Below are 17,017 nucleotides of genomic sequence, written 5' to 3'. Positions count from 1 at the left end.
TTATAAACTAGTTACATATCTGGAGTTTAGCAAACAATTTTCTTCCTTGTTAATGTCATTTTACTGTTAATACTGTCTACTGGTATATTGTATTAAGAATTTAATATCAAGGACTTCATTGTAAGCTGTGTGGTATCTCATCTATATTCAGTTAGTAATTAACTCTTCATAAGATATAAGCTTATAGAAAAGAGTGCATTATAAAAACTGAATTTGAATCTCATATTGAGAAGAGATTCAGAGTAAACAGGAGACTAAAGAAGTAAAAAAAAAAAAATGTAAACAAAAAAAGAAGACCGGAAATTTCAGTGTTGAATGAATAGAATAGGGAAACAATAGACTGAAAAGGAAGAACAAAGCGAAAACTGGAAATAGAAATACTGGCAAGACAAATCAGTAGATTGAATAATCAGGATTGAGAACCAGGCTTGGAATCTTATGAAATACCAGTGAAGAAAGAAAACAAGAGTAAATAGCAGAAACTTTACTGCCAAGATTGACAAATACTGACAGACTTCATCTTAAAAGAACCGAGTTTGAAGTAATATAGGATATAGACAGGGAGAAGGGAAACAGTAGACCTAATTAGAAGAATGCAGAGAACCAGAACGAAATCCACCTCATCTGTAAAACAAGAGATCTTGTTAATTGGTGAACAGTTAAGGTAATTATCTTTATTATATGTTTAATGAAATTATTAAAATGAGTGGGCCAACATTAAGGGTTATGAAAGCTGACTACAGCATTTTCTACCCTCAACTTTTTGCATCTTATAAAGTGAGGAAAAAAAGGCAAGGTGGAAGAGTGAGGTAAAGGGAGAGAATTGAAACTTTAAAGTGATTGTAAGAAGGTTTTCCAAAACATATTTGTGTATAGTGGACACAGATAACATCAATTTGCATCATTCCAATTTTAATCAGATGACTTTCTTTCAATTTTACTAAAACTATGCGTTTTAAGACGTCACTTTTGCAAAGGTCTTTATATAAATCAATAGCAGCTTTAGCAATAGTGACATCATTAAATACTTACTTATAGTGGAATTTCCACAGATACCTTACTTAAGATTGGAATGATGCAAATTGATGATATCAGTGTTTCTGATGGACTTAAAGATAGGTTCCCTTATTTTTATTTATGAAAATGAAAATGCTAATACTTATATGAATAGAGGTAGAGGTGTTCTAATGACTACCAGGTTGTCTCACATGTCCATAATTAATTCATAATTCATAGCTAAATTAGAAGAGAATTACCAGCAGAATATCAATGAGTGGCCCTTCAAGAAAGGTCAAAAAGTCTTTTTGGGTTTATCCATACTGTACTTCCATAGACATTTATGATTGATCAAAACTCTTACTTATATGCAATAAGAACATATTGATATGACTAAGAATACAATATGATAATTCATTAGAAACACCAACTAATAAAAAAAATTGCTTAATTTGTCACTAAAAAATTAAGAAACACATCTTTAAAAGTTTAGAAAACCTCATTACATCCTCTTTAATTCCATCTTGTTAGATTGGTATATATAGGAATAAGTTTAAAGTTGATGTAAGTAATATTAGAGGTATGATTGAATTGAAATAAGGGCTATTACAGTACAATATTTTAAAATTTAAATAGGGCCAATTCAAGAGTTGAATTAAAATAAGGTCTGAAGTAATGCAATAGTTGATTTAAAATAGAGATTGAACTATTATCAAATCAAAATTGACAGACAGAAGTTATGAGGTTGATAATTTGTAATCTAATCATTGTAGGTATTAAGATTCTGATACTGATTGTAATTCTAGGCCATAATGGTGTCAGTGAGTAGGACACTAGAAGGCCAGGGTTCAATCTTGGCATAAGAAGCTGCTGTTAAACATTTTTGCATGCCACTGTTATGGGATCGAATGACAACGAAGGATGTATAAAGCCTTTTTATTATCAAATGAATTACGATGTCGTTATATTAAGAGAAGGCTAATGCCAATATCCTTGCAAAATCTTCCCCCAGTGCAAACATTGCTTGTTGTAGAGCAGTTTTATGGTATGCAATGTTTCAGCAAATTACACTTGAATGGCTAGGATGATAGGTAATTACATGGTATAGAAATCATAAGTAATTTAGGAAAATGCACCTAACGGTGTACTGTGCTGGAATATGGATATAATGATAACATGGTATAGAAATTATAAAAGATGTAGGACAGTATTAATTGATATTAATATTTAACATTGACCGAATGTCCTACTGTTCTACTTCTATACTATACTTCTAAGTCTGTTATCAGGGAGTGTTAATATAGTTCTCATCTAGCCTATTGTCTCATTGTATCTTATAAAGCTGTATCCATTATCATATTGTCATTGCAAATAAAGATATATTAAAATATATATAATTAAACTAGAAATATTAAAACAGACCTGAAACATGTTGTTACTCAGAGTTTCCCGCTAGGTCTATCTTTATACCACTGACTTATTTCAGCCTGTGTTCCTACTGAAGTTCCACAAGTATATTACATGTCTAAATAAACTATGTCACTTTCAAGACACTATGCTAAGGGGGAGCCACGAAAGCAAGTTTTTTGGGTAAAAATCTCATAACTAGTTTAGAAATTAGGCCAATCTCAGATATTTCGCCCCCCCCCCCCCCTTGAATGTAAACCTGGCTCAGCAGCCGGCAACACCTGCCACAATGCCTATATTAGTGGAGCTCAAATTCAATGAAGTTTATTTATGATTCAGACCAATTATTTTTTCTCAACCTGAATGAAATTTGAATCTAATATCTTTCAGATTTGTAATGAACACACAAGATCTTATTCACGACAGAAAATATCGCTTCCGAACGTACAGAATCTGTTTTATGGGAACACAGACCGTTGATTGGTTGATAAAAACTGGTCATATTCACTCGAGGGAGGCTGCCGTAATAGCCATGAATATCTTACAAGATAATCATATCTTTCATCATGGTATGTATATTGTATAACAATTTTATTTCAATCTCTGGTGCCCTGTTCTGTTCTTTTACTCCTAAGCAATTCTTCAAGAGATTTTGTAGCAACATGCAGCAAGCTGATTTGTTACCTGTCTTGTACTTATTGCTTTTGGTTTGAATTCCTGTGCCTAAAGAATTATTGAACCAATAATGCCCAGCCCTACATATCGTCCATTAAGAACCCACAATTTATCAAATTTCAGTGTGTGATGACCACCAGTTTAAAGATGAGAAATTGTTCTATAGATTTAGACGAGATGACGGAAGTTATACAGAAGATAAAGATACTGAGGCCTTTTATACTGGACATTTTATATTCAATAAGTAAGTTTTTATACTGGACATTTTATATTCAATAAGTAAGTTTTTATACTGAACTTTTTATATTCAATAAGTAAGTTTTTATACTGAACTTTTTATATTCAATAAGTAAGTTTTTATACTGAACTTTTAATATTCAATAAGTAAGTCTTTGTACCTGACTTTTTATATTTGATAAGTAAGTTTTTATACTGGACTTTTTATATTTGATACGTAAGTTTTTATACTGGACATTTTATATTCAATAAGTAAGTTTTTATATTTGATATTTGATAAGTAAGTTTTTATACTGGACATTTTATATTCAATAAGTAAGTTTTTATACTGGACATTTTATATTCAATAAGTAAGTTTTTATACTGAACATTTTATATTCAATAAGTAAGTTTTTATACTGAACTTTTTATATTCAATAAGTAAGTTTTTATACTGAACTTTTAATATTCAATAAGTAAGTCTTTGTACCTGACTTTTTATATTTGATAAGTAAGTTTTTATACTGAACTTTTTATATTCAATAAGTAAGTTTTTATATTTGATATTTGATAAGTAAGTTTTTATACTGAACTTTTTATATTCAATAAGTAAGTCTTTGTACCTGACTTTTTATATTTGATACGTAAGTTTTTATACTGGACATTTTATATTCAATAAGTAAGTTTTTGTACTGAACTTTTTATATTCAATAAGTAAGTTTTTATACTGAACTTTTTATATTCAATAAGTAAGTTTTTGTACTGGACATTTTATATTCAATAAGTAAGTTTTTATACTGAACTTTTTATATTCAATAAGTAAGTTTTTATACTGAACTATTTATATTCAATAAGTAAGTTTTTATACTGAACTTTTTAATATTCAATAAGTAAGTTTTTGTACCTGACTTTTTATATTTGATAAGTAAGTTTTTATACTGAACTTTTTATATTCAATAAGTAAGTGTTTGTACTTGACTTTTTATATGTAATGAATATTTAAAATAGTTAGTTTTTTACACTGGATTTTCTGTTTAACTCTGTAAAATGAACATGAGCAACTGACGACAACTGGAATTTTTCAAATTCTTCCATTTTGCCAGCCAGTTGCTAGCAGTCGCTGGTTGATTCCAAATTCTGTAGATCATGTTTTTGTGTTTTTACTTTTAGGATCAAAAATTGTAGGGAGATAATGAGAGATCATACAGACGCTGGCCATGTTTATCGTGATACCTTCACTGGTAGTTGTTTAATAGACTGGATGATCAAGAATGAGGTAGTCTTCAGCCGTAATGAGGCTGTTCAGAAAGGGAGAGAACTACTGGAGAGAGAGATCATCAAACATGGTGAGTTATTAGTATTATTTCATGTGAGTTCCATTGTTTTACTGCCCAACATTGATCAGCGAAATCCACGAAAATACATCCTCAGAGCCCTGCCCATGAATATTCATGATTACACCCTAGATTAATTGTTATTCTCTCCTTCAGTGACGGATGATTATCATTTTCGAGATGGCAATTATAAATATCAGTTCTGTATAGATTTTAATCAGCCATATTTATTATCTGATATATTCCGATTGAGACGAACAGGTTCCAGAACTTATAGTAATAATAATAATAATAATAATGGTTTGGAATACTTCGATCATAACTGTAAGTATAGTAATCTGTTTATGGGTGCCGCCAAAACACTTGATTGCTAACATGGAAACCTCTCTTCCGATTTTGGTATTGGTATTGATATTCACTTATTGTTGTCAGTGATGTAGATTTGAAGGGTGGACATGAAAAAGCATTAGGTTGATCAATGATGAAAACAGACTGTGCATGTTAAATTGAAAAAGGCTAATGCTGTTGTCCTGGCAAAAAGGTCTTTCATTGCTTAATACTTGGTATGTTGGTTTTCAACGATAAGATGCAGAGCATTAGGTCTCTAACTTTGGGAGAAATCAACCTATCCCTTTCTCATATTAATTTCAATCATTTGTTGTATAAGGTAGAGAACAGTAGGACTATTATGTTTCAATGTGTAATTTGCAGAAAATAAGTGAAACCTCCTTTCCTAAAAATCTGTTTCCATCATTAGCTCCATTTAACATTTCAGATATATCAAGAGGCCGTCATACATCAGGCTCAATATCATCGACTGGTAGTAGTTGTCATGGTAACATGCCGCCATTGATACATTTCAATCATTTTGGTGTAGAGAATACCAGTCCAAGTATTAGTTCGTCTCATCGTGATTCCATCAATTCCTTACAATCTTCACTCTCTAGTAACTCAGACAGTGAAATAGAACCTAAATCAGGTATTTATCTCACAGTTCATTTCCTCCTTGTCAATATGGTTTTGAAATAAAGTCTTGAGGCTTTATTCACAAAAACTAAACTTAAGGGTAACTTAACTCAAGGCTAAGGATAACTAAACTTAAGGATAACTTAACTTAAGGATAACTTAACTTAAGGATAACTAAACTTAAGGATAATTTAACTTAAGCAATATATAGGATAAGGATACAATCTTTTAAGGGTCCTGTTTGTCTTGATTTCTTGTCACTATCTAACAATGCAATCAAATTGTTTAAAAACTTCTGTGTTTCATCAAAAGTGCTTATTATGGTCAAGGTCTAAGACATAGTTCATAAGCTTTGCCATTATTAAGATGTCTGTGACTGTGAATCTGATCTTGTGGGGGTGGTTTCTCAAAATAAGATGTGTGTTTGCTTAATCTGTTCAATCTATAATTGTTTTATTTTAGTTATAGTTCGTCAAGTATCTGTGTTTGAACTAGAAGAACCCAACTCTCCCTATAAAAAGAAAAGCATTAAGGTAAGATTAAAGAGAGGTTTCAACCCTTGTATGTGCATAGAAAAAACTTCAATTCAAATTATATTTGAAATCTTAGTCGCATCAGCAAATTGAAAACCATCTGTTCTGACAAAGGATTGGTTATCTGAAAAAGTGAAAATGAATTGTTTTAGCAGGGTAATTCAGATGATTGTTTGATGTTACAGAAAATAGAGTTTGCTGATTTTGCTGTCTTGCTAGGCAAGTTTCCTTATTGCATACTGTATGCTGTAACTGACTTTATTTAACCAATTTGGAAACTAGCTCTATTTATAATGTATTTATTATAGATTATGAGTGATAGTGTAGGATATGGGTTTGTTATTAGAGGAGATGGACCAACCTATGTTCAGATTGTGGATCCTATGGGACCTGCTGCCTCCGCTGGTCTGAAGGTAAACATTAGGGCTACATTGAGTCTTTCTTGCTTTTTAAACGTTTGTTAAAACATGTTCTTCCATTCAAATCTGTTACTTTATATCTTCATGTAAAAGGTGCAAGATGGTATATTTCTTATGCTTTCTGCCAAACCTTAAGTTTTAATTGATATTTATAATTTTATTTTGCTATTTTCTTGGTTAGAGCTGTAGAGTTACATTTTCAACAATAGACAATGATTAGATAATAAGTTCTGATGGCGTACATAGTGTCGATATTAGCATGTATTAGCACACTTTACAATGTTTTGAATAGAAGATCTAATGTGAATAATGATTGTTATTTCAGGTAAGACAGTATATCTACTCAGTGAATGGTGAACGAGTTCTCCATAAAAACCATATAGAAGTTGGTGAAATGATTAAGAAACAGGCAGATTGTGTCACATTGGTTGTTTTATCTCATTATAAAGAACGATAGACCAAGTTATCAATAACTAGAATCTATGTTAAATCAAAAAGAGTCATTTGAATGGACGGTACTGATAGCTGTGTTTGATTGTATTCAGTAGCGTAGCGAGGATTTCATTGACAAGGTCATGTAAGTTCCCTGTCCCTTGACAGATTTTAGAGAGCTCTAATCGTGGTGGGGGAGGGGTCAGAAATATTTCTAATGAGGGAATTAGAAAATACAGTGGAAGTAGAATAAATATTTCATTTTTTACTGTCTGAAAGGAAGAGGGCATATCCTAAAAATTACTGCCTAATTAAGCCATTGATTGTAGTATTATGAGTGGCCCACTTGAAGGAAAATGTTTGCCATTCTTTGAGAAGAAAATCAGAAAATAAGAGATTAACTCTATAGCGAAGAATATGTCTGGTGTTAATCTATATTCATAGTGTGAAATAACATTATACATTTATAGCAGTAACATACCTTTAACAGAAACAGTGACATATCATGGAAGTTTGACTAAACATACTTAAACCTGTGTGTCATCAGATTAGAAAACCTGCTTATATTTTGATGAAATGGTTGTTTTGTTATGAGTTATAAATGCTAGAAACTAAATATTGTTTGTTATTTTTATGTCCAGTTCCATTTGTTATTTTTGTAATTAGATTTGTACATATTGTATATAAACTTACTGAAATACAACTGTTGATTTTTTTTCTTTATGCACGTTGAAGTTTTAACATGAGAACCCACTCATACCCTCGAGCTGGAGTCTTCAGAATTTGTCCTCCCCTATCAGTCTGACAATATTTGTATCCCCAATTCCAAAAGGATGGCGGTGCTACTGCTGTAGTAACGGCATACAGAGTTTGTAATTTGTAGTATTGCAAACTTACAATCATCATAAAATATCTCAAATACCCCTCACCTATATGAAACAACCGGACGGACAGGATAACAATGATGGCATTTGTTTCTTATATGAAATTGAGAACTGGCGGCAGTGCCAATATCTGTCGAGTTAGAGATTTAAAATGCAGGAGTTCTGTGGAGTGCATAGGTGCAAGGCTCACTCCCACGGTGCGTCTGAGAGATTTCTCCACCAAGAAATTTTTGAAAAATAGAATTGATTTGGTGCATTTTGACACATTAGGAGACAAAATCATATTGTTAGAGCTGGTGGTTCCAGAAAAGACAAAGATAAAATTGAATATTTTTATTAATAGATAATATTTGACAACAATACTGTATAATTGACAAGCAGTTGTATTATAAAACTTTTAAAACATAATAAAAACAATATCATACATTAAAATATCGCCCCATGATCTAGGCCTACATTATCTACTGTATAGTCAAGCTTAGATATTTGTGCTCATTCAGGTGTGATTCACGTGCAGTCCACTTTATTTTTTAGGTAGAATAAATATTTCAAGAAACTATACAGATTTAACTGTGTTAACTTATATTGTGTTGATTACTACTTAACACTACCTAAAATAAAATAGACTGTCCATGATTTATTTTCTATGTAGAATAAATAGTTATAGAAACTATACAGAATAAACTTATATTAAAATGGTAATTATGATCAGTCTGAAGAGTCACAAGAGTATGAAACTGGTCACTGATAACTAGTGATAACTGGTCGCCTCGCCAATCTTTCTCTTATATAATAATAATTTTACCTATAATAATATGGTGGTTGAAGATTATATATAGTGGTTCTTAAAAGATGCTATGCACGAATATTACAAAGAAAACAGCCATAGGAGCTTGATTATGTTAATTGCATTTAAAAAGTCATTTAGCAGTAAGCAGATCCAAATGAAACAGAAATATGATATAGTCTTTGTTGGACTACACAATCCCAACTCTTCACTGTAACTACCTATTGGTCTATTTGTGTGACCTAATGATTAGTGTTTGAAAAGCTTACATTATATCTTATACCAACTGAACAAGTAACTTTCATTGACAAGAGCTTGTTTTCATACTATACTAAATAAAGCAAAGAAAGCAGATTCATTGGTTAGAAGCAGGAAACTAAATGTCCACACTATTTAATTTGCTACAAGCATTTTGTTCAAACTATGTGATGGCTTAATATTGATTAAAGTTAATTGCTTTATTACAGGCTATTTGTGACCCTGCACATCAAACCAGGTAAAGTAGCATTTGGTGTATGTAGAACTATTAGTATATTTGGATTCCTGGCATCATCAGCTACATTTTGATACCAATTCCATCTCAATAGCTTTCTCCGTTCAGAAGATATAGTCAATTTAATATCCAGATTTGAGTCTCCTTTAATACTTCACTGCCAGCTTATTACTGGGCAGTGCAACTTAATACCTGATACGAAGTGCGTGGTCACATTTGTTGATGCCTTGATGTCCTAATATTGGGGAGTTCATCACCATGTCTAAGCCAAACAACCCAATGAAGATTGTACATGTAAAACATGCTGAGGTCTTGTCCTATCACTTATCATCGCTTACATATTCATCATTGTTATTATTTACACAAATTTCAAAATCTGTTTATTACATAGATATCCAATCAATTATTCTAAAATACTAAAACTACTTTGGCACATAATTCATTATCAAAATATAATCTACACACAACCAAACTAAATACAATACACAATATTATTACCCAACTAAAATTAACTTAAACTAATCACAAACGTTGAAATGGCAGTGCCCACAAAAATGTGCTGTCCACAAGTGCTCTGAAATCAGCTTCGCAGACTTAACTGGTAAATACATGATATACTGATATTGACGCCTACAGCTCTAGTCATACAGCTTAGAGTTCTAAGATGTAACTTGTATACATAGTAAAATCAACAGTCAACATGATTGGAAAATACATCTAAATCAACAGCAGTCAACAGCTATAGTCAGACATGACTGACAAAAACTACCAAATCAACTATTCAAGCTCCATTAACTTGTACACATTCATTCAAATAAATTAAAATCTCAACTGCACAACTAGAATTATCATGGCAGGAAAAAAATCAAGCGAATACATTAACTGGTCCCTTCTGATTACATGTACATACTGATAAATCACTTTTACAGCATTTGGCCACACCTTGTCAGTAACATTTAAGGGGTTTATATACCAGATACAACACGTCGAGGTACGAAACAACACGACTTTTGAAGTCGTGTTTATTTTTTTATAGACAGCTTTGCCATTTTTTACCAAAAACCATGTGAACGACATAACAGAAAAAATACATTTTTCTATTCCTATTTGTTGTGTTGGAGAACTTCTTAACATGTTTTATGGTACTCAGTATGTATAGTCTATATAGTTTATAAAATGTTGTTTCTATTTATCTGTTGTATCGTGTTGTGCCATGTCATATCTGGTATATTAAGACCTTTAGACTTATTCTACTGGACCTACTAACATTTACTTTGTGAGCTTCCTTATAACAAAAATAACTGAGCTGAATTGATATTAATGAGCTTGATTTGTTACTCTATTTGAGCTTGTGACACTTTTATGCAGGAAGGAATACTCACAAAAGCTTTGTAAACTTGACAAGCCTACATTTGGCAAAAAAAAAAAATATTGCATTAGCGTACTAGCATCAAAGGTTATAAGTGCCAAGGAAAACCTTTTCGAGTCTGACAGATTTATGCTTGGTAACAGAGGTTTTCTAAAGTTATTGCATTAGCTTACTAGTATCACAGGTTATAAGTATTTTAACTTAGTATTACATCTAACGGTAGGGAGTGAAAGTTAATACTAGGTCAGCTTTCGGAAGAAGCGGCCAAAAAATTAGAATTATTCCACTCTAGATAAGGATTCAAACCCACGGCACCTAACTACAACTGATGGTACTCTTTCTAAGTAATATTCATAACCAAACAGTTTTACAAAAATTAATTTTTCAAAGCATTGAAGAAGTAAAATTGGAGCTCTGAAACATACTATCATAAGATTTTGATAAATAAATATTCCAGCAAATATACAGCAACAGATTTTGTCTTAACAACTATCAATGTGTTTTGTAATAGAAACAAAATCCTATATTACCAAATACCATTACATAGACCACAACATCTGACACTACTCCAGCTGACAACTGTCAAAATATCCATCAGAAGCTGGAATAGAGGCAGACTAATCATTATAATGTTGATAATATACTTATATTCACATTTGACTCATTCCATTTGACTCATTCCATTTGACTCATTCCATTTGACTCATTCCATTTGACTCATTCCATTCAACTCATACCATTTGACTCATTCCATTTGACTCATTCCATTCAACTCATTCCATTTGACTCATTCCATTCGACTCATTCCATTTGACTCATTCCATTCGACTCATTCCAATCCATTTGTTTGAAGACAAAAATATCTTAGAAAACTGTAAAACTGGCATAAAAATTAATTCATTTTGGTTCATTTTAAAGGAATTCACTCTTCAGAATAATAGCTGATATACCTGTATTTCAGCAATCTATATTCACTTCCATGCATTACAACAATAAATTTCTATTAAATTGTGCACTGAACAGATTCTCAGTCTGATAAGTGATACAGATAGCTGAATATGATCTTCATCGCTTACAACATAGTAAACTGAGCTAGAATACATTAGAGTACTGTCACCTAACAACAATCTTATATATAAATATCTTTCTACCATAAAGCTAAAACCATCACTAGAATTATCAGCTGACTTCAATTTAAAAATTCCTAAAATAAATAACAATCTATTTGATCTTCTTGGGTGTTATTGTAAAAGCATTGATTCTAAAATGGGCACACATTTCTCTCACCTGAAAAAAAAAGAATGTTAAAAACAAATGCAGACAGTAAAGCCTTTGAATGGCATTTAGCAATTGTGAGTACAATATATAGACACAGCTTTATGGAACAACAATCACTGGTTAAAGTTTTATGCAACGTTTCGACGTATTTCCCACATAATGTGAATGAGGACGACATCGAAACATTGCATAAACTTTAACCAGTGATAGTTGTTCCATAAAGCTGTGTCTATATAAATGCAGACACTATAGTGAAAGGGTACTGTTATTCAAAATGACCATTGTTCACAAAAAGCATGCACAAATTTGGAAGGACATGGATAGTAGGCCTACTGTAGCAACTTGTCTACCCTGTAGCACAGTCATTAAGAGAAAATGGTAGTTGTGGGTTCTGATCTTGGTCTGCAATTGAAAGTCTGATGACCTTGAATAGTTCATCTCTCCTCATTATTCTGTAGACACAGCTGCAAATGGGTATGGATAATCCTAGAATGATCAATGCTAAGAGGTTTTGGACAAAAGCCAGCTGGTAGAAAAGATTATTAATTAGCATTCTTTTAAAGGCTCCAAATGGCTTATAATAGTATTCAGGAATTTGTTATTTAAGAAGTTAAGCAATACTTACCACAAAAACACCATATATAAAATGAGTGATAGAGGAATATAAACAGTAAGACCATAATAAATAGAGTTCATATTGAGGCTGTGGTACTATAAATACTAAACCAACTATCATAGTCAATATAATAACTCTATTATTTAATAATTCACACCTAGTATTACTCATCTGAGCTATTATTAACCGACACTGAAATGTATAACAATTACAATCTAGAGTTAGAGCTAGTAGAAAGGTTCAGGTGGACTGATTTTGACACAGGTAGGTAGGCTACCCCACTCAGTGAAGTGAACCAATGACACAGTACAAGGCTGAATATAAATTGAAAAGCAAGAAAAAAAAATCTTTTAAAAATCAGCTCGTCCAATCCTACATATATATAGTTATATATTGGTATAAAGTAAGTATGAGTGGAAGAGTTCAATAGAAAATAAATGGATATCAAGTAGATGATTATCTTCACAATATCAAGATATTTTTTTTATCAAATAATCAATTTTATTCTGTAAATCAAAACATTAGTTCACAATGCATATAAGAAGTAATATGTGCAGCCATATTGAGGGTTTCTGATTGGTTGTATTCACTAGAGTACGATCCAAGGAAAGATTAAATACTTACAGCAATATTAGAGAAAGCAGCTCCAGTGGTCCAGTAAAATAGACGAGGATGTTTTTCTAGGATATCGTATTGAGAGTAACGTATCCACAGTAAAAATAAACTAAATAATAAAACAGTTGAAACTAATGGTCTTACTGCTTCACTAAAACTTCTCATTTTACCAGTTCTATCTCTATATGCCCTGTAATAATTAGAAATCATAATAATTATCACTTTCAAAATATTAGAATAAAGTTCTGAAGGGTTATTGATGGTTGAAATTTAGCTTTTAAAGTCAACATTTAGACAACTACAGCTGCAAATATCTAAACAACTGCTCTACATATAGCTAATTTTGTGCTCCATAAGGCAATAATTAGATGACTATACATTGTCATGTTCTGTCATCATGAAAAGTAAACATTTAGATGGCTATACAGATAGCTAAAATTTAGAATAATCAGCTGGTAATGTAAATATTTGGATAATTTACAGATAATTGAAAAAATTGTATAACATAATTCATTTACATGAAGGATTGAGGAACAGGCTTTCACCACATTTGAGCTCTATCAACTACATAAGCAAACTTTTAGACAAATAGCTGAATGGAGAACCTACCTGTATATATTAATACATGTTATAGGGAAAGTCAACACAAAAAATCCCACTGAAAAAAAGAACAATGATTGTTGAAGTCAATAAATTCTACCTTGGTCTCTCTTATTACCTAATCAGTCATGTTTACATCTTACTTATATTTCCTAATAGTTAAGTAAGTAGTTTAAACTAGTATTGGTGAAGGGCCTTACAACAACTAAATATTTTTAATGGAAAGTGTCAGAATTAGTAGGATAAACGATTCTGTTCTACAAATTTGTCAAGGTTGAATGTGATAAACTGTGACACAGTGAATCAAACGTCTAAGATAAAAAATACTTACAATGGACTAAAATTTCAAACATTTGACCAGAAGTTATATCTAAATAAGGCACACGAAACATCCAGAACTGTACACCATAAAAATAGGTAATGACATACAGTCCTGTCATGCCCTGTAATATAAACAAACAAGATTTGATTAAGTAAGCTCTTCATGTATAATGCATCAATTTTAGTTTCATGAATTTAGAACTCCTAATTTTACATGAATCAAATTTAGAACGTATTGCTTTATAAGAATAAAAATACAATTTTAAAACATATCACAGCAAAAAAAGATTTATCGATTGTGGATAACTACTTTGGTTTCTTAATAGAATTATTTTTATACTAGTTAACTGAACATCGGATTCTCATTCTGCAAAGTGATACTGATAGCTTAGATTGACTGCTCAGTAGTCATATATCAATATTTAGATCTGTTTAATTTAACCCTAAAAAGAAATCAAATAAACTGTTACTTACTATTTGACTAATATCGTATCCCCAGGGTAAAAACAACACCCCAGTATTATATTTCTCCCAGTGAGACAATAAAAAAAAGAACTGAACACCAAGAACGATATAGTATACTCTTAACACATTCTGGCCATATGCACCACGGCCAAATATAGAATATAACGCCACTGGTAGTAATACACTAGCCCAACTATCTAAACCATGGTCGAATAACTCTCCTAATGGAGAACTACTTCCTGTCCGTCTGGCTTGTTTACCATCAATACCATCTGAAATGCAAAATGTAATTGAATTAAATGATTTATACTTTACTAAGACCTTATTCTCAAAAACTTTAATCAGTTTTGAGAAAAACAGTGGTCCTTCAGATAAATGGAACACATAAATCATCTTAGAGTTCAGTTTTCGAGAATAAGATTGAGCTATAAATGAACATGAATTTTTCTCTAAGAGAAATTTGACAGATCAGATGCATAAGTCTGGCTTTAATTGGCTTAGCTAAAAACAAAACCAAACCAGCTCAGTGACAACTCTCTAAATTCAAGGAAGTTGTAGGGCTTTGAGGTAAACGAAAAAATATATTGGCTTTAATTCCACTGATAAAGCTAGACAGCTTAAACTCTTTATATTTGATTTAAGAATCGTTCTAGTTACTTACCTAAAGTATGAGCTAAAAAATTATTGAAGGCCCCAAACAGCCAGACCCAGTTGGGTATTTTTGGTGGAACAGACTGTTCAGCAGTGGCAGCAGTAAAATCTACATCGTAATACGTCATAACAGCAAAGTTTACTAATAGCAGAATAAAACCAGTTAAAGTTAATACATTTGGTGCTACCCATAGTGGAACAAACTGAAAATAAAATATGGTATACTACAGTCACATGGGCCGTGGAGACATTGTCTGGCCAAATCCTTTACTAGATAAAAATTTACACAAAAAAATTCACAATATTAATTTATTACTGGGGAATATGTCAAGAAAAAGCAAAGTTTGCAATATGGTTAAAACTTTTTTATGCATCAATTTTTTTACCGCTTTCCGTGAAGTATGGCATTTTTTAGTTTTTTTCTCATATCTCTCTGGCTTGGTCTAAGATATTTTAAACTATTTGATGTACCATGTAACAATTAAAATTGTATCATCGTAACAAAAGATGCTTTTATTCATGTCAGAATCTCCTACATGAATCACTCACAGGGGGCAGCCAGGTTGGAAAATCTGAGAGTATTATCTAGACCTATACCAGGATTGAACCATTCTTTCAGGTTAGGAATAACAAAATAGAGAATTTACCTTGACTGCCCAGTTCCAGAAAGGATGAGTAATATAGTTACTAACAGGACTGGTGTCAACTGAACTGTACTGTAATATAAAAGAATAGTAAATCACATACAAACACACAATTATAGCATGCAGCTGATAAAAACTTCAAAGCACCAAATTTAGAAAAGAGCACCCTAATCTTTGTCCATTTTTGCTTTTGACAGCATGCATAATATTGACATTTTTCTTTCGTTTTTTTTTTAATTTTAAGAAGCCAGTGGGTACATTTTTATCTAGTAGGCAACCTTTCATGCTAAAACAGTAACTGCACCCACTTATATATACCTTACTATACTAATACTATACTAATATATAGGGGCTATTTTATCTAATACTAATAGGTCAATTAAGTGTCAAATATACAGATGTAAATGTCAAGTCTAATGGCACGACTCTTTCACTCTAGCTGTTTCTAGATTATGAATATAATGGAGAACTCCGTGAGAAATCAATGAACCAAAGAACGAAGACATGCATATTTATTCTCGACTGGGACTGGTGCTATGGAGCTATGTATTTATTTAGCTTTGGCCTTACTTAGCTTACTTATGTCACTTTTCTTCTTATTGTATATCACTTTTTTTCAAACTACATTTAAAACTGTCGTTATTCCACAAATATGGACACGAAACACCTCATAATCTCAGTTCCAAACTAGCTATACTTGCTAAGGAACGAATACCCTTCTTATGATTGAAATTAAAGTTGGCAAATCACAGACACCAGAGAAGAAGGGTGTAGACGGTGAGAAATAGTGAAGTTAATGCTGTACAATATGGGGCAAATTCAAGCACCAGCGCTGTATTGCAGTATACATGTAATTTGATTGGCATGAAAAGTCAACTTCACCCATAGTTACCTTGTACTGGTCAAATCCCCTCAAAACTTCTTTCGATAAGTAAACCTTCGGCGCCATGATGGACTTTTCACCAGGGCGAAAGTAAAACAAATGATTTCATTAGTCAAACACAATGTTGTCAAGAAATTAACCAATCAAAACAAACATTAGGTAAACGGAAGTTCTTGATGACTTTTAACTGCCGAGGAATACAGAACCGTAAGACTATCGTCTACATGCGATGTCTGCATATTGAAAGAAAATGTATGATCGCATTCCACGCTGAGTAGATCTATGGAAACTGAACAGTCCAATGTTAACTTTGGGAACAATTGACTGGACTCAATGTTGAAATTCGTGAAAGTCAATTGTTGTCTGAAAATTACAATTATTTATTTAGAGTTTCCTCCCTTTACACAGTATTAAGAACAATCCTGATTTTTGA

The 17,017-nt window shown here is 31.9% G+C and overlaps 2 protein-coding genes across 2 annotated transcripts; one reads left to right on the top strand and one right to left on the bottom strand.

Moving 5' to 3' along the window:
• Window positions 1-593: 593 nt before the first annotated feature.
• Window positions 594-7,003, top strand: LOTGIDRAFT_152422 (hypothetical protein; the record flags this gene model as incomplete). The annotated part of the gene is made up of 9 exons (XM_009045862.1): window positions 594-664; window positions 2,794-2,972; window positions 3,202-3,322; window positions 4,465-4,640; window positions 4,785-4,952; window positions 5,404-5,607; window positions 6,057-6,127; window positions 6,436-6,540; window positions 6,872-7,003. 9 exons carry the CDS (start codon window positions 594-596, stop codon window positions 7,001-7,003), a joined length of 1,227 nt encoding a protein of 408 aa, XP_009044110.1.
• A 4,729-nt stretch (window positions 7,004-11,732) lies between these two features.
• LOTGIDRAFT_152421 (hypothetical protein) lies at window positions 11,733-16,650 on the bottom strand (the record flags this gene model as incomplete). Its single annotated transcript, XM_009045861.1, has 9 exons — window positions 11,733-11,798; window positions 12,415-12,597; window positions 13,030-13,210; window positions 13,630-13,678; window positions 13,952-14,063; window positions 14,416-14,678; window positions 15,068-15,260; window positions 15,705-15,773; window positions 16,594-16,650. The coding sequence occupies 9 exons, from the start codon at window positions 16,648-16,650 to the stop codon at window positions 11,733-11,735; spliced, it is 1,173 nt and encodes a 390-aa protein (XP_009044109.1).
• Window positions 16,651-17,017: the final 367 nt, after the last annotated feature.

The sequence above is a fragment of the Lottia gigantea genome, assembly GCF_000327385.1.
Source record: "Lottia gigantea unplaced genomic scaffold LOTGIsca_1, whole genome shotgun sequence".
NCBI classification, from domain to species: Eukaryota; Metazoa; Mollusca; class Gastropoda; family Lottiidae; genus Lottia; species Lottia gigantea.
This window is presented reverse-complemented; position numbering and strand designations above follow the sequence as displayed.